The sequence below is a fragment of the Rhamphochromis longiceps genome, linkage group LG23 (genome assembly GCF_057381845.1).
Source record: "Rhamphochromis longiceps isolate RC_006_pf linkage group LG23, R_longiceps_female_GT1.1, whole genome shotgun sequence".
In the NCBI taxonomy this organism is placed as follows: domain Eukaryota; kingdom Metazoa; phylum Chordata; class Actinopteri; order Cichliformes; family Cichlidae; genus Rhamphochromis; species Rhamphochromis longiceps.
The window spans coordinates 44,450,049-44,475,571 of NC_140578.1; the positions used below are offsets into that span (position 1 = coordinate 44,450,049).

Below are 25,523 nucleotides of genomic sequence, written 5' to 3' on the forward strand. Positions count from 1 at the left end.
TCAGTGTTGCACTTTGTAGACTCTCCCTGAGCACTGGTCTCACAGCCAGCTGCACATAGAGACCAGTGTTGTTAGTCCAGGTCAGAAGATGACTTGTTGGAATGAAAATGAGCTTGTAGTTTTTCTGCTTTAATAATGTGACTGGAAAAAGGTGTTGGACTTCAAATATGTCCATTTCTGTCACACTTCACCTTTAAAAGTGAAGCCATGTGGTTCCTGGAAGGAAAAACATGACTTTTTCAAGTCTTTGTCCTGTTTTTATGAGAAATGTACGACTTTAATGTGAAACATTCAGAGTTTTTTCTCTTGTTGTGTTTGTTTGAAGCTGCTTCCTGTTGGCTTCAGCTGTTTGGAGTTTCCATTTTCTAAACTTCTACATTCTGAACCTTCTTCAGCTCTGAACAGATGATGAAACACTGAATGATTTCAAGCACTTTGTCTAATAAACTTACATCTTTCATTCTTTATACAGATTGAAGAGCTGTGGTTTGTCAGATATTGGCCTTGAATATCTGGCAGCAGCACTGAAGTCCAACCCCTCGAATCCCACAGAGGTGGACCTGAGTGGAACCTACAGCAACCTGAAGGGTTCAGGAGTGAAGCATCTGTGTGATTTTCGGGAGAATCCACGATGTCGATTTGAAACTCTGAGGTCAGTCAGCATGTTTTAGTTGTGCTGAGATGAATATGATGTGAAAGTTGTGCTGACACTAAACTGCAGACATCAGGCTGATATTATACTGATCCACACTGAGGATCTTCATGGTAAAGTCTGTTTTCTTCTTCTCTGGTTTAGTCCATTGACTGCAGCAGAACAATGTTCACATTTCAAACAGTGATACTCAACGTATGGCCCGCGGCCCACACGCGGCCTGCCCACCTTTCCTGATTCAGAGAGAGGGGACCCTGATTAACTGTGTAGCTTCTTCCTCACAGTTCTAAGTATCAGACACAACAATGAATAATCCACAGCTGACTGTCTTTAGCAGGTCAAAGGTCACGGCACACAGCACTCTGTGAAACAGTTTGGAGCAGGAATTCTTGCACATTTACAAACTGACACTGCTGCACGGCATGCTGGGTAATGCTAGCTGCTCAGGTATGGGCGTGCTAATGGCTGTGAGGCTCTGTGGCTGCAGAACACCGAAGAAGAGAAAAGAGAGGTGGAGGATGAAGAAAAGAGGCGGAGATGAAGCAGAAGTTTTGCTCCAGAGAGGAGCTGTGTCTGTGTGGGCAGGGCTCAGACAGCTCCGCCCACACAGTGACAGTGAAGCAGGTGAAGAGTAATAAATGAAGACAGCAGACAGTATTTGATAAGCTGATGTACAAACATGTAGGTCGTGTCCAAATTCATGGGCTGCATCCTCCTGAGGCCGCATTTGTAGACCGATTACGTCACAGCGACACGTCGAAGGCTGTCCAAATTCGTAGACTCCTCCGAATGCAGCCAACAAATGCGTCCTCCTTTTCCCCGAATTTGAAGGATGGGTCGGGTGTGTCCTTCGTGGCCTACCATATCCCAGAATTCATAGCGCGGCCCAGCCAAACTCCAGTTTCCAACAATGGCGGCCGCTACTAAGTTTTAAAATTACTCATACTAATCTTTTTCGGTCACAAAATAAACTTTTAACATATTTTCAGGCGAGAAAGTAGCTGTGTAAACATCAAATATCTGCTCGGTTTATCAAGATACCGCATATTTGCAAAAGTGCTTCGACGTTTTCGGAGACGTCTGCTACCCACCAGCTCGATAGCTCGCCGGGAGCTCGAGGGTCACTGAAGCCGCCGAGAACGGCACAACTCCCGGCACATCATTTTCAGATCACCGCGGACTTTCGCTACTCAGGTTAAACGTGATATATAAGTCACTTAGACAACCTCAAAATGTTATTGTTGGGCTTCTTTCAGTGTTTTGTTTGTTCGTGAGTAAATCGGTTTGGCTGAGATTAAAGTTATTAGATTAGATAAAATAAAACTTTATAAATCCCCCAGGTGGGTTCCTCCTTGGTCTTTACAGAGCTGACTAAACGTCAAACAGAAAACTGATTAAACAGAAGTATGAGACGGTCGAGAATTTACGCCAGTGTCCTGTTATATTTTAGATAGCAAGGAGCAGACGGCTGAGTTTATTAAACTCCACCAAGACAGCGGTGACGCTAATCAGAAGGCTAGACCGTCCAATTTCCCCAGCCGTTTATTTCCAGCCTACCCGACCTTCTGAGGACCCAGCCCACGTAGACCGCAAAGGCCGGGTCCTCGGGAGGATGCAGCCCATGAATTTGGACACGACCGTAGAATGATGGTGGCAGCTACAGAAACAGGTCCATACAGACTGAAGCGTGTCTCAGTCTGAATGTACACTGCTGTTATAAGAGCTGTGGAAACTCAGGTCAAAAGGACGTAACCACACTGCTGACAGTTCCAGGACATTCACAGAGTTACAGCATCATTTGTGACCATAAAGACAGAAAGCTCATCCAAATCCTGGGATTAAAAGTCTGTCCTGGTGGTGTCCAGTCAAACACGTCTCTGTGAAAGCTTCAATCCAACAGGCTCCAAAGTCCTTCTGCTCATTTCCTCGCCGGGTTCTTGATGCTCCTGTACCATCTCTCTGTCATCCTCCTCGCTCCCTCTTTGCACTCACAGTCTTTGTGCATCATTAACACTCACATGTGGAAAACCAAAGTTTTACTGGGCAGAAGATGATCATCAGTGACTCTGTCTTTAAAACACTCTTGTTAGAAATGTACGACTTTAATGTGAAACATTCAGAGTTTTTTCTCTTGTTGTGTTTGTTTGAAGCTGCTTCCTGTTGGCTTCAGCTGTTTGGAGTTTCCATTTTCTAAACTTCTACATTCTGAACCTTCTTCAGCTCTGAACAGATGATGAAACACTGAATGATTTCAAGCACTTTGTCTAATAAACTTACATCTTTCATTCTCTATACAGATTGGAGCGCTGTGATTTGTCAGAGATCAGCTGTGATTATCTGGAAGCAGTGCTGAAGCTCAACCCTTCGTATCCCAGAGAGGTGGACCTGAGCTACCACAAGCTTCAGGATTCAGGAGTGAAGCAGCTGTGTGTTCTTCTGGAGAATCCACAACATCAAATTGAAACTCTGAGGTCAGTCTCCACGTTTTAGTTGTGCTGACACTGTCGATCTGTGGAACTAAAACCTTTATACAGGAAGTCTGGTTCAGCTCTTTGTAGACCTTCTAATCTCTGATGCTCTGAGTCTTACTCAGTAGATGATGCAGAGTTGTGAAGCCGATGTGGGTGAGGACACTCGCCCAGCTCTAACTACTTTGACGTCCAGGCGGCTTCCCTGCTTGTCCTGATACAAACAAACCTGAGTAACCTTGCAGGTCAGATCTCATCAGTCACACCTGTTATGGCAGCTCTCCTCTAGATTGTAGTTCTTGTTAACCTGGGATGGTTTTAGAAGCCTGGACCACAGACTGCAAGGGAAGATATTACTGGGAAAGGCCAAAGCAACCTATTAGACCCATTAAACACTAACATAGATGAATACTCAGATTTAAACCTTTATTGTTTCACAAAGGGTTAAAAAGGGAACGTCCACAGTTTAGACTGCAGCAGATTTTATTAAAGCAGTTTGACAGGAGCAAAGCAAAAACACAAAGAATAAGTGTTTCACATATTAATACATATAACATAATAATAAAAGAAAAGCAAAAGAATGATAAAAAAAGAATGAAAAAGTTGTCCAGAGCAGCAGGATGTCTGAGGTCTGCAGAAACACAAAAACACAGCAGCTAAAAATAGTTGTTGAAAGAAAACGAGGTGGGAGCTGCTGATTCCTGAGCTTTGATACTGGATTAGCTTCAGTAGTTATTCCCATCACTGCTGTAGGAGCTACATTTAGTCACAGCTGATTGTCTTTGACCAATCAGAAGACTACTGTTGTAAAAACAAGCAGACAAAGAACCAATGAGAGTGAAGAACAGGATAAAGAGCTCGTGTGATGGAGGCAAAGCAATAATCAGCAGACTGTAGCAGTTTCTATCTGGATGAAAGTAGGAGCTCAGCGGAGCTCAGTCCCATATCTTTGTTTAGAAACAACATCAGTGATTTCCTGCTGCTCGAGATGATTCCAGCAGCTCTCATTACAGCAGCTGATGAGAGAAACAGCTGATGGCTCACAGCTCGTGCACTGTTGGATCTCCAGATGTTCACGTGGCTGAAGTCTGTGAAGAAACTGTGGTCCACGTAGTTCACACGGCCTCAGATTGGACCGAGCTCCCTGGATCACTGCAGCATCCTCAGCTGGTACATGGACGTCTCTGCTCCTCAGTCTTGGAGCCCCTGCAGGTCCGTCCACACCACCAGGGTCTTCTCACTCACCTTTCCTTTGTCCTCGTCCTTCATCGGCCGTGCTGTGTCTTTGTTCCTGCGGTGTTGTTCCCACGATGCAGCGCTGATGTTCCCTCCTTGAATGCACAACAAGTACGGTGCTGGTCTTTCTCGGGTGGAGCAGAGACAGATTGAAGTCTTTCAGGCTTTAGTGCCGACTTCCCTGACAGAGGCTGGACTCCATGGTCTGCACAGGAGGCTTCTACACTGTGTGGAGGTGACTCCTGGACTTGAAGACAGGCTGCAGGTACATGTGTGATGAAGAGGAGCTACAGCAGTGTGATGGAGCTGCAGGTGTGAAGGAAGTCCTGCTGTCCTGTCCCACCCTCATCTTTGCTTCCTCTGTCTTCTCTGGACTTGTCCTCCTGTTTCAGAAACAGCACTGCTTCATGCCGAGGGTGGACGGGAGCGTTGGCTCTGATTCTTTTACCGTCCACCACAAGGAGACACTGATGCTGACCTCCTGATTCATCTGCATGTGTTCTGCTTCACACTGCTCACCTCCACCAAAGACTTCACAAACATCTTCTTTCTTTGAGTCCAGTTTGTCCCACAAACACTTCCAAATCTCCTCCTCTGAGATTCTGCAGCTTCTTGCAGTGTGACTCAGCTGACTTCTGACAGACCACAGACTGGCACAGCATCCACATGTGTCTCCTTTCAAACAGGCTCTTGATGTTTCCTCCCACATCATTCTGGCCTCTCAGTCTCCTTTGTTCTCCAGCTCTGTAGCTCCAGCTGGTGAAGCTTCAGTTTTCCATGTTGGTAACAGTAAACTACAGCCTCTGCTGTCAGCTGGGTAACTAAACAGAGCTGCAGCACGTCTCTGCGGTGGTGCTACATCCAGCCTGCAGACGGCCGTCTACATGTTGTAGTGGTTTACAGTCACCAGGGGGCGCTGTCCCAGCCATGCAGGCAGTGGGCTGCTCTGCTTGTGCTGTTGTTTGTGAAGCTGTAGTGACAGTGATAGGTTTGTAGTTTGAACCATATCCACTGGAACGTTAAGGACAATCTGCTACGCAGCAAAAAGCAAGACACAAGGCACCAAAGTTCTCTGGTTTACTCATGCATGAGGGAGACCTGGCTGGAGCCAAGCGTCGTTCCACCACTTGACCACCATCAGACTCTCAGCCAGGCTCCCCATAGCACTCCTTTTATTGTGGTTACATGAATATGCATAGGGTCATTAACATATAGCATCTCACATAGGTATACATGTGAACAAAGAATACTGTGTGTGTGTGTGTGTGTGTGTGTGTGTGTGTGTGTGTGTGTGTGTGTGTGTGTGTGTGTGTGTGTGGTGAGGAAGTCCAGCAGTTCATCTAAACAAAAAGCACTTAGACTAGAACAGACGTAGCTACGTTAATCCTGCCATAAAACAATAAGAGAAGGTACGACCTCTCTCGTGCTCCCAGGATGTGGGTGTGCATTCCAGTGTGGAATACACACCAAGCCCCTGCAGCCTGCTAAAGATCACACATCCTATCACTACACAATTGATTATACACCTCTAAGAATATATGGTTAAATATTTCCTAATACAAATAGAATAGAATAGAATAGAATTCAACTTTATTGTCATTGCACCTGCACAGGTACAGGGCAACGAAATGCAGTTTGCATCCATCCAGAAGTGCTTTAGTGATATAGATATATTACAATATATATTAGCAATAATATAGATATGTGAGTATATTACAGAAATGGGTCTATTATGGTATGTTATAATGTACACGGTATGAAGTATGTTGTGAATATTCTATAACTATAAGTATGTACAGGCTGTAGTGAGTACAAGCTATGTACAGGATATGAACAGGATATAAATATGAAAAACTATACAGAATATGAAATAAATAACTTTACAGAATCTGGGATATACAGCTATACAGAAATGGGAACTATGCAAGTTGTAAACAGTTGTAGGATTAAAAATTATCGAATGTACAGAATGATTATTTACACAGAGCTATACAGTAGTGCAGTTAAGATAAGTGAGATATGTAGATAGTTTCTACAGAGGCTATATAAAGTGCTAGTGGTTGTGAGTGGTGGTTCAGTCCATGTTATTATTGTGTTTGAGGGTACAGTTGTCCATTGTGGGTGTGTGTATGTTCAGTCCATGAGTTTAACGTGGGTCAGATGTCAGGAGGCAGAGTTCAGGAGTCTGACAGCTGTGGGGAAGAAGCTGTTCCGGTACCTGGTGGTCTTAGTCCGGAGGCTCCTGTAGCACCTCCCAGAGGGCAGGAGGGTGAAGAGTCCATGTGATGGGTGACTGGGGTCTTTGATGATTTTCCCAGCCCTTTTCAGACACCGCTTCCTGTAGATGTCTTTTATGGCAGGAAGTGGTGCTCCGGCGATGCGCTGGGCAGTTTTCACGACCCTCTGCAACGCCTTCCGGTCCGAGGCAGAGCAGTTCCCGTACCAGACTGTTATACAGTTGGTCAGGATGCTCTCGATGGTGCAGCGATAGAAGTTCACCAGGATGTCTGAGGACAGGTGGTTCTTCCTCAGAGTCCTCAAGAAGAAGAGGCGCTGGTGAGCCTTCTTGACCAGCTTGGAGCAGTTGGTCGTCCAGGTGAGATCCTCGGAGATGTGGACTCCCAGGAACTTGAAGCTGCTCACACGCTCCACAGCCGTCCCCTTAATGTGGATGGGTGGATGTGGGTCAGCATTCCTCCTGTAGTCCACGATGAGCTCCTTGGTCTTCTCGGTGTTAAGCAGCAGGTTGTTTCTGTCGCACCACTCAGCCAGACGATCCACCTCCTCCCTGTAGGCGGCCTCATCGTTGTCACTGATGAGGCCAATCACCGTGGTGTCATCTGCAAACTTAATGATGGTGTTGGAACCATCAGCAGGTCTGCAGTCGTGGGTGAAGAGGGAGTAGAGGAAAGGGCTCATCACACAGCCTTGTGGTACACCGGTGTTCATTGTGATGGTAGATGAGCAGCGGTTATCCAGCCGGACATGTTGGGGGCGGTTGGTCAGGAAGTCCAGTAACCATTTGCAGATGAGGGAACTGATACCCAGGTCTGTCAGTTTCCCGATGAGTTGTGAGGGGTGGATTGTATTGAATGCTGAACTGAAGTCTATAAACAGCATTCTGGCGTAGGTGTTGTTGTTGTCCAGGTGTGAGAGGACAGAGTGCATTGCGATGGAGACTGCATCCTCTGTGCTCCTGTTCCGGCGGTATGCGAATTGGTGGGGGTCCAGGATGGGGGGGAGACAGGATTTGAAGTGTGCTAGGACCAGTCGCTCTAAGCACTTAGTGATGATGGGGGTGAGTGCTACTGGGCGGTAATCATTGAGGCAAGATGGGTTGGAGTTTTTGGGTATCGGGACGATGGAGGTGGATTTGAAGCAGGCCGGTACCACAGCGTGGGCCAAGGACAGATTGAATATGTCTGTGAGCACTCCTGCAAGCTCCCCAGAACACGCTCTGAGAACACGCCCGGGGATGCCATCAGGGCCTGCAGCCTTGTGGACATTGATCCTGCTCAGCACCGCTCCTACATCGGTGGGGGAGAGAGTCATAGGTTGGTGGTCTGGCGTCATGTCTGCTTTGGTTGTGGTTGTGGGGTTCCCTCGCTCAAAACGAGCATAAAAGTTGTTGAGCTCGTTGAGGAAGGAGACATCAGAGGATGCGGGGGAGGGTTTGGTGGTCCTGTAGTCTGTGATGGTCTGGAGTCCTTGCCACATGCGTCGGGGGTTGGAGTTGGAGAAGTGTTCTTCTACCTTCTTTTTGTAATGGTGTTTGGCTTTTTTGATGCCCTTCTTTAGAATGACAATAATAAAATCTAAACCCATCATCACCACCCTGTATTGTCATTTTTTAAGGCTATACGGCATATATATATCTTCAGCTCTACACCACTTGTCAACATTTTCAGTGCAGGCTTCATTTCATACACACATATTAGCCTTAGCATCCATGTCACTCTGCTGCAACAGTATGAAATTGGTAAAGGTGTTAGCAATCATTTTATTCACCATCGATCTTACACATGGCAAAATGCAACCTGTAAACAAGCAAAGCAAAGCCAATAATGTAAGAATGGGAGTCAAAAACTTTAGAAACATATTCCACCATGGTCCAGATGTCAACCAGGCTATCCAGCCTTGTGACGTGTCTCCTCCTGATGTGTGGTCCGCCACATATTTCTGCAGAGCAGTTAAGTTCTGCAGTGCCTCATAGATGTCTCCTCCAGTCGTATATCCATCCGGAATAAACGTACAACATGTCTCTCCAATCAGCTTACACACTCCTCCTTGTGATGCTGTTATCAAGTCTAGGGTCAGCCTGTTCTGCAGTACCATCGTTCTGATGGCCTTTTGCTCCTCCGCTAAGGCTGTTCCCAGAGTCTTAGTGAGATTAATGTGTCGCAGTAAGGCATATCGGTTGATCTCCACATGATCCCGCACCTCTGCAACTCCGATGTTTGGGATCAAACTTTGGAAGAATTTAGCTCCTCCACTCCAAATGCGGAATTCTCGTGGCACTCCAGTGTCTACTGTCACTCCAAAAGAGTTAGGTGAGGCTATATTCACCTCACGCTTCCGTCGGTTGCTAGGGTGATGTTCAACTCTGTCCATGAAGAAGACATGATCCGATAACTTCACCACGGCACACAATCCTCCCCATCCCTCAGGGAGTGATAGATAGGCTTTATGTCCACACAAGAAATACCAATCAGCCAAAACTCTTGTTCCTTTACTGCTCGGCACCATCCTTGCACATCCTGTCCATTCTGACTCTTTGCTTTTACTGGTATCCTGTAAGCCCGGTTGGACTTGCATTCAGTCCTCCTTAATGTCAAGTTCTCAGCTCACTTTGCACTGGTCAAGCATTTCATACACCTGCTCTCATTCTCTGGAGGGCAGTAGGTGTATATGTATCCACATAAACGAAGCGGCAGCTCCCCCACTGACAGTGATCCATTGTTCATCACACACAACGGCAGTTGAGCTGTATTCAGCTTGTTCAGCAATATTATGTCTGGCAGTGGGTCTGACACTTGAGGCCAGGCCAATAAGTCAGTTTGCTCAGAACAATTCACATCTATAAGTGGCGACTTACTCCAGGTGATGTTCAGAGGTGTACTATAGTTGGCCTGGGACCAGAGGACTCTGTTGCCAGGATGAGTTGCTAAGCCCAACAGACACCAACTCCTGTCCTCTGGTATGCTGTACGGCCACAGTCCAGATGTATATGCGGATAACGGCATATGAGCACACACATAGCAGTCCGTCCTATTGTTCAAGTGAGCAGTTGTATTCATAAACTGCCACCAAAAGTTTGTAGAATAGCCATGAGGGTATTGGGTGTGGTTTCCTTGGACATACAGGGTCTCCACAGCTGACCATGATGACATCAAAGCCATTACACCCAGCAGGGTAGACAACACTTTACCAGCCATTCTGATGAGTACCTGTGGCTCAGTTGGTTTCTTCACCGGATTGAGACGAAGGGCCCTAGAGGCTTTCCCCCCCTTTGTACCCGGTCTTCCTGCCACTTACTCCGAGCTGGCCTGGATGTGTGTCACCTTTTTGCAGTGGCTTTGGTGTATCCAGGTGGGTCGTTCTGCAATCTTCACAGCAGTTGGTGTTGTCAGCAGAGCCTGGTATGGTCCGTCCCACCGTGGCTTCGACCAGCACTTCCTCTTTATGACCTTTATCAGTACCCAGTCCCCTGGCTTCAGACGTTCTTCCTGTACAGAAACAGAATCATCTGGCAGATTATTTGCACTCATGACTTCTTTGCTTTTCAGCATTTTAATCATCCAGTCTGCTAGTGTGTTTTCTTCTTCTGCTTTATCATTATCATTACAAAACACTGGAACTCTAAATGGCCTGCCATATATTATTTCAAAAGGCGTTAGGCCATTATCAGTTGGCGTGATTCTCATATACATTTTCACTAGCTCAATGCAGTCTACCCATGTTCTGCCTGTTTCCTCCATTGTTTTCCTGAGTCTCAGCTTTACTGTGCCATTAGTCCTTTCAACCAGCCCTGCACTTTGTGGGTGATATGAGCAATGGTTTTTCAGCGTTATCCCCAGATGTTGTGACATTTTCTCAATTACTTCATTCACAAAATGAGGACCATTGTCACTGTAAATAGTCTGGGGGATCCCATGCTCTGGGATCACATTTTTGCATATCACTTTAGCCACTGAAATAGCATCTGCTTTCTTAGTGGGGACAACTTCTACCCACTTTGAGAACGGGCACACAATCACCAGGCAGTACCTGTAGGTGTTACAGTTAGACAACTCAATGAAATCCATATGGATTACTTCAAATGGGTAGCTGGGTCTGGGAAACTTTCCTCTCCTAGGTCTGAGGTTTCCCTGAGCATTATGTTTACAACATATTAAACATGCTTTACAAAAATGTTTTGAATAAGCATTGAATCCCAGTGTGAAAAACTGCCGTTCGACTGCTGCCACCATCCCAGCTGTCGAGACATGGCAGAGCCCGTGGCTCAAACTTGCAGCAGTCCTATATAGGTTCTTAGGCAATATAGGTTTATCACAAAGATAGTAGACATCACCTCGCAGGCTTGCTCCTTTAGTGAGCCACAGCTGCTTCTCAGCTGGAGGTGAGTGTGACTGCATGTCTGCTAACACATCATGTGTGATGGGCATAGTTTGCTCCTGTGACGCCAGAACATGAACCCCATGTGTTCCAAGGGCCGCTTCCTTTGCAATTTTATCTGCAAAGGCGTTGCCTAGTACAATGGGGTCAGTGCCACGTGTGTGTGCTGCACATTTACAAACCGCAACTTTACTAGGCAGTAAGACTGCTTTCAACAGGGCCTGCAACAATGTCGCATGCTCCACAGGTTTACCTGTTGATGTTGTCATGCCTCGTCTTGACCACTGAGCGGCAAAGAAATGAAGTGTAGCATATGCATACTGACTGTCAGTATATATAGTCACTGCCTCCTGTCTCTTCTGCGCCTGTTCTAACCACAATTTAGCGGACGCCACTTGTAACTCTCTCTCCTGTTTCAATTTCCCTGTCGCACAAGCTGCTTTCACTGTCAACTGGTCTACTAACATTTGACATTGTCCTACAACCAATTTACCTTCAAAATCATATTTCTTGCGCCAATGTCCTAAATACTTTGCGCTACCGGGAGCGAATTTCACCATAAACTTCTCGTCACCCTCTGACACACTCTTGGTTGCTTGGGAACCCATAATAACAACAACAGCTGCCGACGTCACAGACCACGTGTTCTGCTCCGCACACACTCACACAACAACAACAACAAAAAAAAATATCCTCACACACAAACAACAAAAATTAGGTCTATTGTCTCAACGCAGTCTCACACAGTGACTGCGTGCTTTGTCGCACACAGTGGCAAAGACTTACATAGCAGTGATCACGCGCTTTATCGCACACAGTGATAAAGACTTTCAACGCAACCTCACACAGTGGATGCGCGCTTTGCTGCACACAGCGGCAAAGAATAGTCGCACACAGTGACTACACGCTTTATCGCACACAGTGATAAAGACTTTACAACTCAGCCTCACACAGTGGCTTAGATTTTTCACATACCTACTTGGTGTTGCTTATTGCGAGTAGCATCAGTCCCGAATCCCGTCAATCGTCATCCATCGAGGAGAAAAAACAGACGGCTAATCCACCGGCTCGATGACGAATTCTCACGCCTCGGGACTTTGCTGCAGGACCTCTATAAGTCCTGGCTGACGTCAGTCTGTCGGCGTGTCTCTTTTCCCCTCGGTGAATGTCGACTCCAGGGATCCGGCTCTCGAAGGACCAATTAATGATAGGTTTGTAGTTTGAACCTATCCACTGGAACGTTAAGGACAATCTGCTACGCAGCAAAAAGCAAGACACAAGGCACCAAAGTTCTCTGGTTTACTCATGCATGAGGGAGACCTGGCTGGAGCCAAGCGTCGTTCCACCACTTGACCACCATCAGACTCTCAGCCAGGCTCCCCATAGCACTCCTTTTATTGTGGTTACATGAATATGCATAGGGTCATTAACATATAGCATCTCACATAGGTATACATGTGAACAAAGAATACTCTGTGTGTGTGTGTGTGTGTGTGTGTGTGTGTGTGTGTGTGTGTGTGTGTGTGTGTGGTACTGCTGATCAAAGGGTCATATAACATCCTTGGTCAGGAAGAGGGTAGACCCCCCTTCACCCTAGATGGTTCACCCTAGATAACATGGTGAGGAAGTCCAGCAGTTCATCTAAACAAAAAGCACTTAGACTAGAACAGACGTAGCTACGTTAATCCTGCCATAAAACAATAAGAGAAGGTACGACCTCTCTCGTGCTCCCAGGATGTGGGTGTGCATTCTAGTGTGGAATACACACCAAGCCCCTGCAGCCTGCTAAAGATCACACATCCTATCACTACACAATTGATTATACACCTCTAAGAATATATGGTTAAATATTTCCTAATACAAATGACAATAATAAAATCTAAACCCATCAGAAAGCGAGAGTTAAAACACTGAACAGTGTCCACTGAGCTTCTTATGCTATTCTCATGCTCAAAGAAGTTTAACAGGAAGGACGACTCGTCCATCAGGCGTCCAGCTGTCCGTGACCGTGTCCACAGCAGAGTGTGACCGAGGCTTCATGCTAACACGCACACATGAAGCTAATACCACCACGAGCAGCTGCTCAGTGGATTTGGAGGACAAATGTCTGCAGCTTCTCACAGGCAGAATGTGGATCTCCACAAAGACTGTGGAGAGCTCGTCCCACACTCTAAATCCACACTTGTCTGCACAAAACTTCTCACACGTTCCCGTCACAAGTGTCTTCTAAGTGAAGCTACCAGGTTCAGGTCCAGCTTGTTTATCTGGAGCTGCAGGAGATGATCCATCCTCACAAAGCAACACAGCAGATATGCAAACACACAACACAACCAAAGGATTCTCTCTGCATGTCTGTGGCTGATGCTGCTGGAACGAAGCTGTTTGAAACCTTGTTGTTCTGCACTTTGGGACCAGAAGAGGAAACTGAAGCTCTGTGCAGAGGGTCCAATGGAAGCAGCCAAGCGCTGTAAGTGTCTGCTGTACAGGGATGCTGGTTCAGCTGTGGCTCAGTTTCACAGTGTGACTCAATAAAAGCAGCAGGAAATCAAAGCTTGATGCTTTCATCAGTGTGGAAATAAGAAAGTTTCCTGTGACAGACGCTGGAGCTCTTTCACTCTCAGCTTCACAGTTTCAGCTTCAAACTTCTTCCAACATGTTTCTAACACGGCCACATTCCACCTTAATGGAGCTGATATCTTGTGCATCAGCACATTTTCTAAAGGCAGCGATCACATCTTTAGTTTTGGATGTTTAACTGCAGATTGTTTATGTGTTTATAGCACATTAATTACAGCAGCAGCGTTGACCACAGTGCTGTACAAGAATCCAAGATAACGATTAAAATAACTCCTAATATTAATATCACACATCAAATATCAAATAACTCTCATGCTGTATTAAAAGCCAGTGAATACAAATGTGTTTTCAGAGCAGATTTACAGAGACTGACAGCAGGAGCTGGGGCTGTTCGATAGAACGATGTATATATGATGACCATATGAAAACGTCTATCGTTTCATATCACGCTCTTTGTTTCCTGCTTATGTGTTTGTGTTTTCCAGATAAAGCTTTCAAAATAAATCTGAAGATCCTGTTGAGAGTTTTCAAAATAAACACAATACAGTACTGCGGTCGCTCGTTTATCGAGTTACGTTCTAAAAATAAGTCTCAGAATGAAGTAGCAGCTTTATGTTTTACAAGTATTATAGAAGTTTTAAGGCAGTTAAACCCTCACTGCACACTTTCTACACTTTTCTCAGACAGGCATGAACATTTTCACACTTTTCTCTCTTGTTTAAACAAAGTTCAAACCTTCATAGAAAAATAAGTTCATTATTAAAGAGTGAAAGCAAAGTGTTTCTGAAATGTGTCAAATCAGCCTTTGCTGGCATTAAATGAGCTTGGTTCTGTGTGAGGAGCACTCGTCCATGGCCTGGGCTCCTCGCTGTCAGGTAAAGTTTCATAAAGCTTTTGAGTTTTTCTGCAGATAATGTTGGTGTCCAGCACGATGTTCTTTTTCCTGCGGTCACTGAGCCACAAAGCCAAAGCTGACTCCATCCTTACGATGTTCTTGTTGTGGACAGTTACAACCTTTTTGCCTCCTTGTTGAAACTATGATGGTCAGCATCTTCCTCTGCCTTTGGCTGCTACCACAGGTGCAAAACGTCTCGTCATCATTGTTGTTTGTTGGGGACAAAACGTACAAACATACAGTGCAGCACTGCAGAGTCACACTGCTGTAAATTTGAACACATTCTGTACTGTACAGGAGACACGGCACGAGATTGGCTGACAATGGTCTACAGCCAATCAGGACGCAGAACACAACGCGCTGTACAAAACAAAAGCATGCAAAATTGCACAAAAAAGATCAGCGAAACAACGAGGCCGCCAAAGGTGAACTGTGTTACAGCGAGGGACCAGCGTATATGTGGTTGTTGGGACGATAAATGTCTTTGAGCTTGTGTCAGAAGACGAGCTGCAGCTTTCTGGACCAGCTGCAGTCTTGCCAGGCAGGTCCCACTAACTCCAACATATAAGGAGTTACAATAATCCAGCTGGGACGTCATGAAAACGTGGATCGCCCGTTCAAGGTTTTTAAAAGATATAAATGATCTCACCTTAGATAAAAGCCTCAGTTTGAAGAAAGACCGCTGTACAACTGAGCTCAGCTGTGTAGCACCCCACCCGTGATACGGAGTCTAAATCCACTTACCTCAGTTTGGACCCCCTAGGCGGGGTGTTAGGTTCGTTACAGCCTAGATACCACAAAAAGGTTCTGGTATAGACAGGAATCAGGGAAACTATCAGTAAACCTTTGCCTGCAAGTTAGACTTAACCAGTAGTAAAAGAATCAACCCCAGACAACTCTTTAACACAAACCAAACGTTTACTGAATGTAAGGGCAGGAAAAAGTAATGTATAAAACACCCTTTTCTTAACTCAACTCAAATGATATCCAGCTCCATAAACAAATGAAACATGCTGTGTAAATGAAATATTTCCCTTTGAAATTATGTTAAACAACACAAATTATGTTATCACCTCTTGGTAAGTGACTCACGAATGTACACTCAAAAATATGCTATATAATCCACTAGATACACAATATTCACACATGGGCCCCACACACACTCACATTCACACTTGTTGCAGGCCTGTTTGCTGCTCACGCCGGACGATGGAGAAAAATCCTCTTCTCCCCAGTAAGAGCACGAAAGTCCAACTTACAGTTCAGTTGCTCGGTAGGTTTCCGTTCGCCAGTCCCAAACTAAATTCACTCTCCGCTCTCCCTGCGGACCGGATGCTGTCTCTGCTACAACGCGTTAGCCAGTCACTGTCCAGCTCTCCGACAGTCCATAGCGGCTGCCTCCGTGGCGCAGCCAGGCAGTCCGGGCTAGCCTTTAGCCTCAGCGGTCGTAGCTGGAAACACAGTTTTTTCACGGCGGTGCGACCATTGAACACAACGTCACTTCCCCCACACTCTGTTGCGAAGCTCTCACACGGTTAGCTTTCTAGTCCGACACTCTTTTGTGCTAGGTAACTTCAGTAAAACTAGCTGAGTCTCTCACTTTGGTTCAGCTAACCTCGTGCATCTCTCCATGCCGTTCTCCTCTCTTCCTCCATTACAACAGATACACAGGTCCCGTTTCATGCTACCTTCACGGGCCTCCAGAAAATTAGAACTCTGAACAATACTTTAACTCTCTTCAGAGTTACATACCATAAAATAATACTTTATGATTAACATAACAGGTTCATTGCTCTAATTACCTGTATTTACCTTGTGACATATTACAGGGCAAATTACATTCAGAGTACAGTTAAATCACATAATATTAACTGTGAACACCTTATGTTACTGTGGCGTTTAAGTCCATGGGAATTACGAGTATCTACTCCCAAATTCCCATCCGGGCTACACCCTCCCCCTTCTAAATGCGTTTGATGCCCCTATCAAACCCCACAGATTTATAAACACAAAAATCTGTGCTTTGTTAGTCCAGCTCTAATTTAACACAGGAAGGGCATAGTGCTAGTGGGTGACACCATGAAGTCTGGCAAGTGTGATCTCGTGAATGTCTGTAAGTGCCACTTCCCACCAAAACCCCATGGCTCAAAACCACTACAGGGTGATCTGATGATTGCCTGAGTTCATCATAACTCAGTCTCACCACAGGCCTCTTTAGTCTCTGTGGGCGGCCCACTGGATGCTCCTCTCCTTCCAGCGACATCCCACTCTCTTCGGTTCCCTCCTCAGGGCCAGTCACTGTAACTGCCTCAGGGTCTAGCTGGAGAGCTGGAGGGTTATGATCATCTGAATTTCTTTCAATATCTGCCAAATCAGTGGTTGAACTCTCAAGATCCAACACATTTGGCTTTTGACCTTGGTCCCTCAGAAGCTGTTCTGACAGTGACAGAAGGTTTTCACAATCCATGTATGGGAATTGTGTCAGGCATGCATCTTCGGATTCCGACTCTGAAGAAGATATTGCATCTCCCTGATTGTCAACTGGTGTAGCCTTGGCGAGTCCCCTTTGGGATCGAGTGACAGGTCTATCAAACAACTCTGGTTCACTATCATTTGGAAGTCTCACTAGATACCCTATGGGTAATAAGTGGTTACGATGCACCGTTTTCTCCACCCCCCTTCCCTTCTCAGGTTTCACTCTGTATACTGGTAAACGGGGCATTTTGTCAAGCACAACATAGGGTGCAGTTCTCCACTTATTCTTCAACTTGTGCTTTCCAGAGACACCAAAATTCTTTAGCAACACCCGGTCTCCTGGTGCCAAGGTCTGTTCTTTCACATGCTTGTCATGTGCTTTCTTGTTTCTCTGATGACTTTTGTCAGCAGCCTCTGTCGCTAGGCGGTAAGCTTGTTGCAAATCAGCTTTCAGCTTAGCTACGTACTGGTGATGTGTCAGACTGCTGTGTGTCTGGTCGTTGGTTCCGAAACAGATGTCCACAGGCAGCCGGGCCTCCCTGCCAAACATAAGCAGGTAGGGTGAGTATCCAGTTGCTTCGTTCTGCGTACAATTGTACGCGTGTACCAAATGACTGATGGACTGATTCCACGCCTGTTTCTTCTTGGGATCCAAGGTTCCCAGCATGGAAAGTAACGTCCGGTTAAATCTCTCTGGCTGTGGATCTCCCTGGGGATGATAAGGCGTTGTCCGGGATTTCCGGATTCCCAACACTTTCAGAAGGTCGTGGATCAGCTTACTCTCGAAATCACGTCCCTGGTCGGAATGTATCCGGGTCGGAAGTCCATAATGCACAAAGTACCGCTCACAGAGAATCTTGGCTACTGTGGAGGCTTTCTGGTCTTTAGCTGGAAAAGCTTGTGCATATCTGGTAAAGTGATCAGTCACTACCAGAACGTTAGCATATCCCTGAGAGTCTGGCTCTAGGGATAGGAAATCAATACACACGAGATCTAGTGGCCCACTACTGGTGATCTGGTTCAATGGTGCAGCTCGTTGTGTGGGTGCCTTACGTGCAACACATCTCCCACAATTCCTGATGTACTGCTCAACTTCTGCACTCATCCTAGGCCAGTAGAATTGGTCTCGTATGAGCTCCACAGTCTTGTCCACCCCCAGGTGACCTGACTCATCATGAAGTGATCTAAGCACCATGGCAACATGCTCTCGGGGTAGTACAAGCTGATGGATTTCCTTTCCAGGTTGTCTCTGTACTTTCCTGTAGAGTACTCCATCAGTGATTGCCAACTTGTTTGCCTCTCTTTGAAGCAACATGGCTTCTGCATTGGAGTCTTTGTCGAAAGTAAAGGGAATCGCTCCATTCATAGATTTCTTTACAGGAGCGATCACTGGATCATTGTCTTGTGCTTTGATAAGCTCGGCCTTGCTTATCTGGGTCAAACACCCATAGTCAAGATGAGTGGGGAAAACAAAACACTCTGGGAGTGCCTCAGGGGAAACTCCTAACGATTCAGCAAAACTGACTGCCCCCCCTCCTGCTGAATTTCTACAGGAGATCTGCTTACACAGAGCTTTGACACTGTCCAAGGGCAGAGTTTGCCAATCAGTGTCCTCTGTTGGTAAGGGGTTGCGCGATAACGCGTCAGCATCAATGTTGCTGCTCCCAGGTCGGTACTGGAGAGTGAAATCGTAAGTGGCAAGAGCAGCTAACCACCGATGCCCGGTGGCATTGAGCTTGGCAGTGGTGAGGATATATGTGAGGGGATTGTTATCCGTCCTCACAGTGAACTGTGCTCCATACAGGTAGTCGTGAAACTTGTCAACTACAGCCCACTTCAACGCCAAAAACTCAAGCTGGTGCACGGGGTAGTTTTTCTCTGATGAGCTAAGCTTTCGGCTAGCAAATGCAACTGGTCGCAGCCCTTCTGGGTGTTCTTGGTTGAGCACAGCACCCAACCCCTGAAGGCTAGCATCAATGTGCAACACATATGGCTTGGTTGGGTCTGCAAATGCTAGAACAGGTGCATTTGTAAGAGAATGTATAATGTTCTGGAAAGCTTCTGTACATGCAGCATCCCACCTGTCCCCAAACGGTTCATTTACGCGATGGTAGGTCTTTTCTGGGACTCTGACAGCTCGCTTTCCCTTCTGGGTTGGTGGGTAACCTTTACATAGTTCGGTTAACGGCTTGACAATGATGGAGTAGTCCTTTATGAAGCGACGATAATACCCACAGAACCCTAGGAAAGACTGCAGTGATGGGAGATCGGTGGGTTGCTTCCAGCGAGCTACCGCCTCAACTTTGCTTGGGTCAGTGGCAATCCCTTTCTCTGACACTATGTGTCCAACATATGTCACCTGTGGCCTGCAGAACTGACATTTGTCAATGGACAATTTTAGGCCAGTCTCTTCCAGTCTGTCAAGAACTTTGATTAGTCTCTGCTCATGTTCTTCCAAAGTTCTTCCGAACACGATCAAATCGTCAAGGTACACTATGACCTCAATCATGTGCATGTCTCCCACTGCTTTCTCCATTACTCTTTGAAAGGTCGCGGGAGCTCCGGTTATCCCCTGGGGCATCCTCTCAAATTGAAAGAATCCCAAAGGACATATGAAAGCGGTCTTCTCCTTGTCCTCTTCTGCCATGGGAATTTGGTAGTATCCACTACGCAAATCCAAGACAGAGAACCACCTGCTGCCAGACAAACAGTCCAACGCCTCGTCAATGCGAGGAACTGTGTATTGGTCAGGGACAGTTCTGCGATTCAGGGTCCGATAGTCCACACACATGCGCAACCGCCCCGTTTTCTTTCGTGCCAAGACGATGGGGGAAGCATAGGGACTCCTTGATTCTTTTATTATCCCCGCTGCCAAAAGTCCTTGCAGGTGGCGGCGTAAGTCATCCAGGTCAGCTGGGGCAACACGGCGGGACCGCTCTCAGAAGGGGGTATGGTCAGCTAGACGGATGTGATGTTGCACTCCTTTAGCCAAACCCACATCCCATTCCTCCGTCGAGAAAACTTTGCCTCTCTCTGCAAGTTTCTGACTAAGCCTCTGTTTCCATTCAGCTGGTATAGGAGAGTCCCCAAAATTAAACAGAGATGGGTCAAGCATAGTAGAAGCTTTTGTGTTTGGGCCGGGGACATCAGTCACTATGTCAGCTACATGCAGATGTGCAACCACAGTGCCCATGGGAATGGCAGTGTCTTTTAGTGACTGGTTGCGCATGAGCACCAGAAACTTGTCTCTATCAAGCATCTTGGAGAACAGTACGGTTGGCTGCACAAGCACACTCGGGGGAAGGGCATGTGAAGCTGCCCGTTCTGTGATGAGGATGCTGTCTCCAATAGTGTGGATGTCTTTGACTTTACAGACAGCTATACGTTCTTTCCCAGCTGGAATGACCAGTGGGCCAGGACCAGTCCACTTAACGTTAGCTACTGGACTGTCATCATCCTTGGCAGACTCAGACATAATAGTCGGTAGGTTCTGAGGCTGCTGAACATTCACTTTGGCAGAGCAAACATTCCCCACCCTCACTTTCTTTCCAGTTGCAGGAATGGGTCTGATTTTATGAACATTGGTGCCCAACAAGACAGGTATGGTATCTGAGCACCGAGGGTCTGGGCACACCAAAGCGAGGACTGGGATAGTCTCAACTTTCTCTCGTGTTTCTTCGGGGAATTCCAATTCAATTTGAATGTACCCCCTGTAAGGATAGCTGGTCTCTGATTCACTTAGTCCCCAAATATCTAGGCCCGTAACAGAGCGTAAAGGCACATGAGACAAGTGTTTTGAATACCAGCTGTCAAAAATGATGGTCACCTGAGAGCCACTGTCTAAGAGAGCGGTGCAAGGTACACCATCTACCTTCACACCGGCTGTGGAGGGTGGCCCTACCAGTCCTTCAGGGAAACTAGGCGTCCTGACATTGACAACACTCCGGTTAACACCTACATTGGTGGTGGTCGGTTCTTTGGCAGGACTGGGAGTTCTATTACTTTCTCCCTGTTTCCGTTGAGCATGAATGAATTTCTGTATCACTTTAGGGTGGTTTTCTGGAGCCTTACACTTGGTAGAGATGTGCCCATCCTCCCCGCAGCAATAACAGAAAAAGTGACTGGGATCTCTGAGTGCTCTTGCTCCCCGCTGAAGGTGCGTGGGAGAACCATGGTGCCTGGGTGAGGGCACCGCAACCCCTTTGCTGGGGTTGACTGACATGACAGAGATCTGTTTTCTTAGCCTCACCACTTCTTTCTTTAATGCTTGGAAGTTTTTGTCTTCTCCCAAGCCGTCTGCTTCCACATTCTCTGTGGATGCTGCCCCAGGTGAATGGACACCTGGCACCCCGGCAGCAGTGGTGAGATCACTGACTTGGGTTTTCAGACCTTGTATCTCAAGTCTGAGATTTTCCACGTGTGCCCCTGTGGGTACAGTAGCGCTTTTGACATGCACGACTTTATTGAGGTTAAGTCTGCGCCGAGAAGCTTCATGCTCCTCTTCAATGCGGACCTCATTTAACAGCTGCAGAAAGGTAGGGGGATTATCTTTTCGTTCCCTTAAACGCAAACTTAACAGCATCAGGTCAGACCCTGTTGCACCTTTAATGAGCTGATCAAGACGTGCTTCGTCTATTAGGGCAGGAGACAGACCTCCCCTTTTGACCACCTTGCTGAGAGATCTCTCCATTCTTCTCAGAAACTCAGAAAGTTTCTCCCCTCTGTGTTGACATAGCATTCGGAAGGCAAAATAGAGTTCCTCTCCTGTTTCTGGTGTGTCAAAAGTATTCTCAATTACATCAATGTATTCTTGAGGTGTTGCTTCAGGGTTATTAAATCGTACAGCCTGTAAAATCTCCAACGCGGGACCCTTTACACTTTCCATTATCCTGATTTTCTTCTCTCTGTCAGGCCGATCATATTCCTCTATCATCAGTCGAGCCTGTAGTATCCAGTTCTCCAACTGCTCCTCTCCTGGGGGTGTGGGAACAACCCCTGAGAAGGTGCGCAACCTCCTGTAGCTGCTATTGTCACTGGCAGGCTTAGAGGTATTTTGCAGAAGGTCACCAACAGCTCTGATGATTGCTTCAGGAGTGGAGGCCTGAAGTGTGGCGGCAGGTCCCAAATCAGTTTGAGATGCCTGCCAGTCATCTGCAACCAGCTGGTCAACTGAACCATCCTCCTCCTCTAAGTGGCCGATGATTCTCCAGGGTGAATTGCTGCCATCAGCTAGAATGTCCAGAGGAATGGCTTTAGTATTTACCTTTTCTCTGCATTCACACAGTACAGTCAAACACTTGCTCTGAGGATCATACATACGTCCTCTAACCTTCACACGTCCAAGAACTTTAATGGATTGCAGAGTTCTTTCTATGACTTCAATCTCTGTGTCCTCGGGAACATCTTTAAGTAGTATGGCATGCGAAGGGTTAAGGCCTTCTCCTTTACACCAGTGCCGTAACTGAGCCATTTCTTGGTGTTGAGTGTGTGAATCTTACTGTATGTGTATAGTGTAACACAATACCAAACACAAACTGATTTTGCTCTGCTGTAACCTACTATAACTTCAAATCACCCTCTCTTTAAAGGTTGTCTGGGTCACAAGTTAATACTAATTACTACCAGTCTTTATCCCAGCGGTGCCTCCATTTTATGTAGCACCCCACCCGTGATACGGAGTCTAAATCCACTTACCTCAGTTTGGACCCCCTAGGCGGGGTGTTAGGTTCGTTACAGCCTAGATACCACAAAAAGGTTCTGGTATAGACAGGAATCAGGGAAACTATCAGTAAACCTTTGCCTGCAAGTTAGACTTAACCAGTAGTAAAAGAATCAACCCCAGACAACTCTTTAACACAAACCAAACGTTTACTGAATGTAAGGGCAGGAAAAAGTAATGTATAAAACACCCTTTTCTTAACTCAACTCAAATGATATCCAGCTCCATAAACAAATGAAACATGCTGTGTAAATGAAATATTTCCCTTTGAAATTATGTTAAACAACACAAATTATGTTATCACCTCTTGGTAAGTGACTCACGAATGTACACTCAAAAATATGCTATATAATCCACTAGATACACAATATTCACACATGGGCCCCACACACACTCACATTCACACTTGTTGCAGGCCTGTTTGCTGCTCACGCCGGACGATGGAGAAAAATCCTCTTCTCCCCAGTAAGAGCACGAAAGTCCAACTTACAGTTCAGTTGCTCGGTAGGTTTCCGTTCGCCAGTCCCAAACTAAATTCACTCTCCGCTCTCCCTGCGGACCGGATGCTGTCTCTGCTACAACGCGTTAGCCAGTCACTGTCCAGCTCTCCGACAGTCCATAGCGGCTGCCTCCGTGGCGCAGCCAGGCAGTCCGGGCTAGCCTTTAGCCTCAGCGGTCGTAGCTGGAAACACAGTTTTTTCACGGTGGTGCGACCATTGAACACAACGTCACTTCCCCCACACTCTGTTGCGAAGCTCTCACACGGTTAGCTTTCTAGTCCGACACTCTTTTGTGCTAGGTAACTTCAGTAAAACTAGCTGAGTCTCTCACTTTGGTTCAGCTAACCTCGTGCATCTCTCCATGCCGTTCTCCTCTCTTCCTCCATTACAACAGATACACAGGTCCCGTTTCATGCTACCTTCACGGGCCTCCAGAAAATTAGAACTCTGAACAATACTTTAACTCTCTTCAGAGTTACATACCATAAAATAATACTTTATGATTAACATAACAGGTTCATTGCTCTAATTACCTGTATTTACCTTGTGACATATTACAGGGCAAATTACATTCAGAGTACAGTTAAATCACATAATATTAACTGTGAACACCTTATGTTACTGTGGCGTTTAAGTCCATGGGAATTACGAGTATCTACTCCCAAATTCCCATCCGGGCTAGAGCTGTTTTTCAAATTGCCGTCAAATATAAGCCCCAAATGTAATAATGCGATTTAATAAAAGAGCTGAACCAGTCTAATAGAGCGCCCTTGATGCCGCCATGCTCCAATGGTGAGGTCAAGATGCTGTGGTCAAGGCAGCGGTCAGATCCAAAAGCACAGCGGAGTCTCCTGATCAGTGGCTGATAAAAGATCATTAAGAACTTTCCAAAGGGCAGTTTCAGTGCTGTGAAGAGCTTTAAAACCAGACTGAAACCTTTACAACAGATTGCAGCTGAACAAATATAATCTTTTACAAAATCTTCGACAGGAAGGGAAGCTTTGAAATAGGCCTGAAATTTGAGCGGACAGAGGATCCAGATCAGGTTTTTAGTACAGGCTGTACAACAGCATGTTTAAAACAGGCTGTACAACACCTGAACTAAGACTGCTGTTAAAAATCGCTAAGATGTCGGAACCAACAACCTTTAAAATCTTTTTAAACACGTGTTGGAACAACTTCATTTGGACAAGATGATGTCTTTATAGCATCATATCGTTCCTCCACCTGATCAAACCACACAGGCTCAAACTGATCAAAAACAGCTGAGCAGGTGAATATTTTAGCCCCGGTGCGATCTCGGGCGAGAGTATCGATGATGGCCAAAGGGCAGCGTCCAGCTCTACGGCCGCTGAAGAGCAGACTCAACAGACGCGCGTGATGTGGATCCTACTGCTCTAAAACTGGAGCTTCTTCAATCCATTAAAGAGGACATTAGTACGCTGTTAAAAGAAGAAGTCAGAAATGCATTGAAAGAAGATTTTGACAATATAAGGGCTGACGTGCAAGGACTGAGAAATGAGATCGCTAACAGCATGGCGGTGACGTGCGGCGAAGTTGATGGAGTAAAGGTTACAGTGAAAGAAGCTGAGGATGGGCTGTCAATGTGGAGCGATGAGGTGACCACCCTGCAGTCTACAGTAGAGAGTATGAAGGAGGAGCTGTCTGACCTGAAGGATAAATGTGATGAAGGCAGGAAGCGGAGAGCTAACATCCACATCATAGGGATCCCAGAGGGCCTGGACTCGAGCTCCTCCACGGCCGTATCCGTGCTACTACGTGAAGTGCTGGGTATGGATAAAGACGTTATTGTCGACCGCTCACACAGGAGCCCTATCCTGAGAAAGCCAGCTGGTAACCCGCACGCCGTCATAGCCGAGCGTCACTACTACCAGGATTGTGTGGCTACGCCGTGCCAGGGCCCAAGCCCCGCTTGAGTTTAACGGACAACCTATTGCAATATTACGACTGGGCGATATGACCCAAAGTTCATATCTCGATATTCTTTAGCTGGATGGCGATATACGATATATATCTCGATATTTTTAAAGCCAGAAAGTTCGAACAAAAAGAGAGTTCTTAGTCAAAGCTGTGTCCCAAATCTCACACAGGCACATTTATTAACATACAGCGTAGATGTACATGAAACAATTACTCAGAAATAAATGATCAGCATTTATTAAATAATAATGCTCCATAAATAAAAGAAAACAATGTTGTGTTTGTGCATAACAAAAAGCTCACAATCGTGCAGTCAAAATGTAAACAGACGCTGAGCATAATAACAAGCAGCTGCTCTGTTCCCAGGTTCTACTGCGTGACTGACAGCCTGGAGTTTGAAACCCTCTTTGTAACCGTGTCTCTTACAGGTGCCATTTATGGTCCT

The 25,523-nt window shown here is 46.2% G+C and overlaps 1 protein-coding gene and 1 pseudogene across 1 annotated transcript in view; one reads left to right on the forward strand and one right to left on the reverse strand.

The window, feature by feature from the left end:
* The window catches only part of LOC146642794 (protein NLRC3-like), a 134,241-nt gene that overhangs the window by 102,966 nt on the left and 5,752 nt on the right, over positions 1-25,523 (forward strand). The window contains exon 6 of the mRNA XM_085397190.1: positions 2,950-3,123. Coding sequence (XP_085253316.1) covers positions 2,950-3,123 — 174 coding nt within the window. The remainder of the gene's footprint in view (positions 1-2,949; positions 3,124-25,523) is intronic.
* Positions 8,278-9,800, reverse strand: LOC146642799 (uncharacterized; annotated as a pseudogene).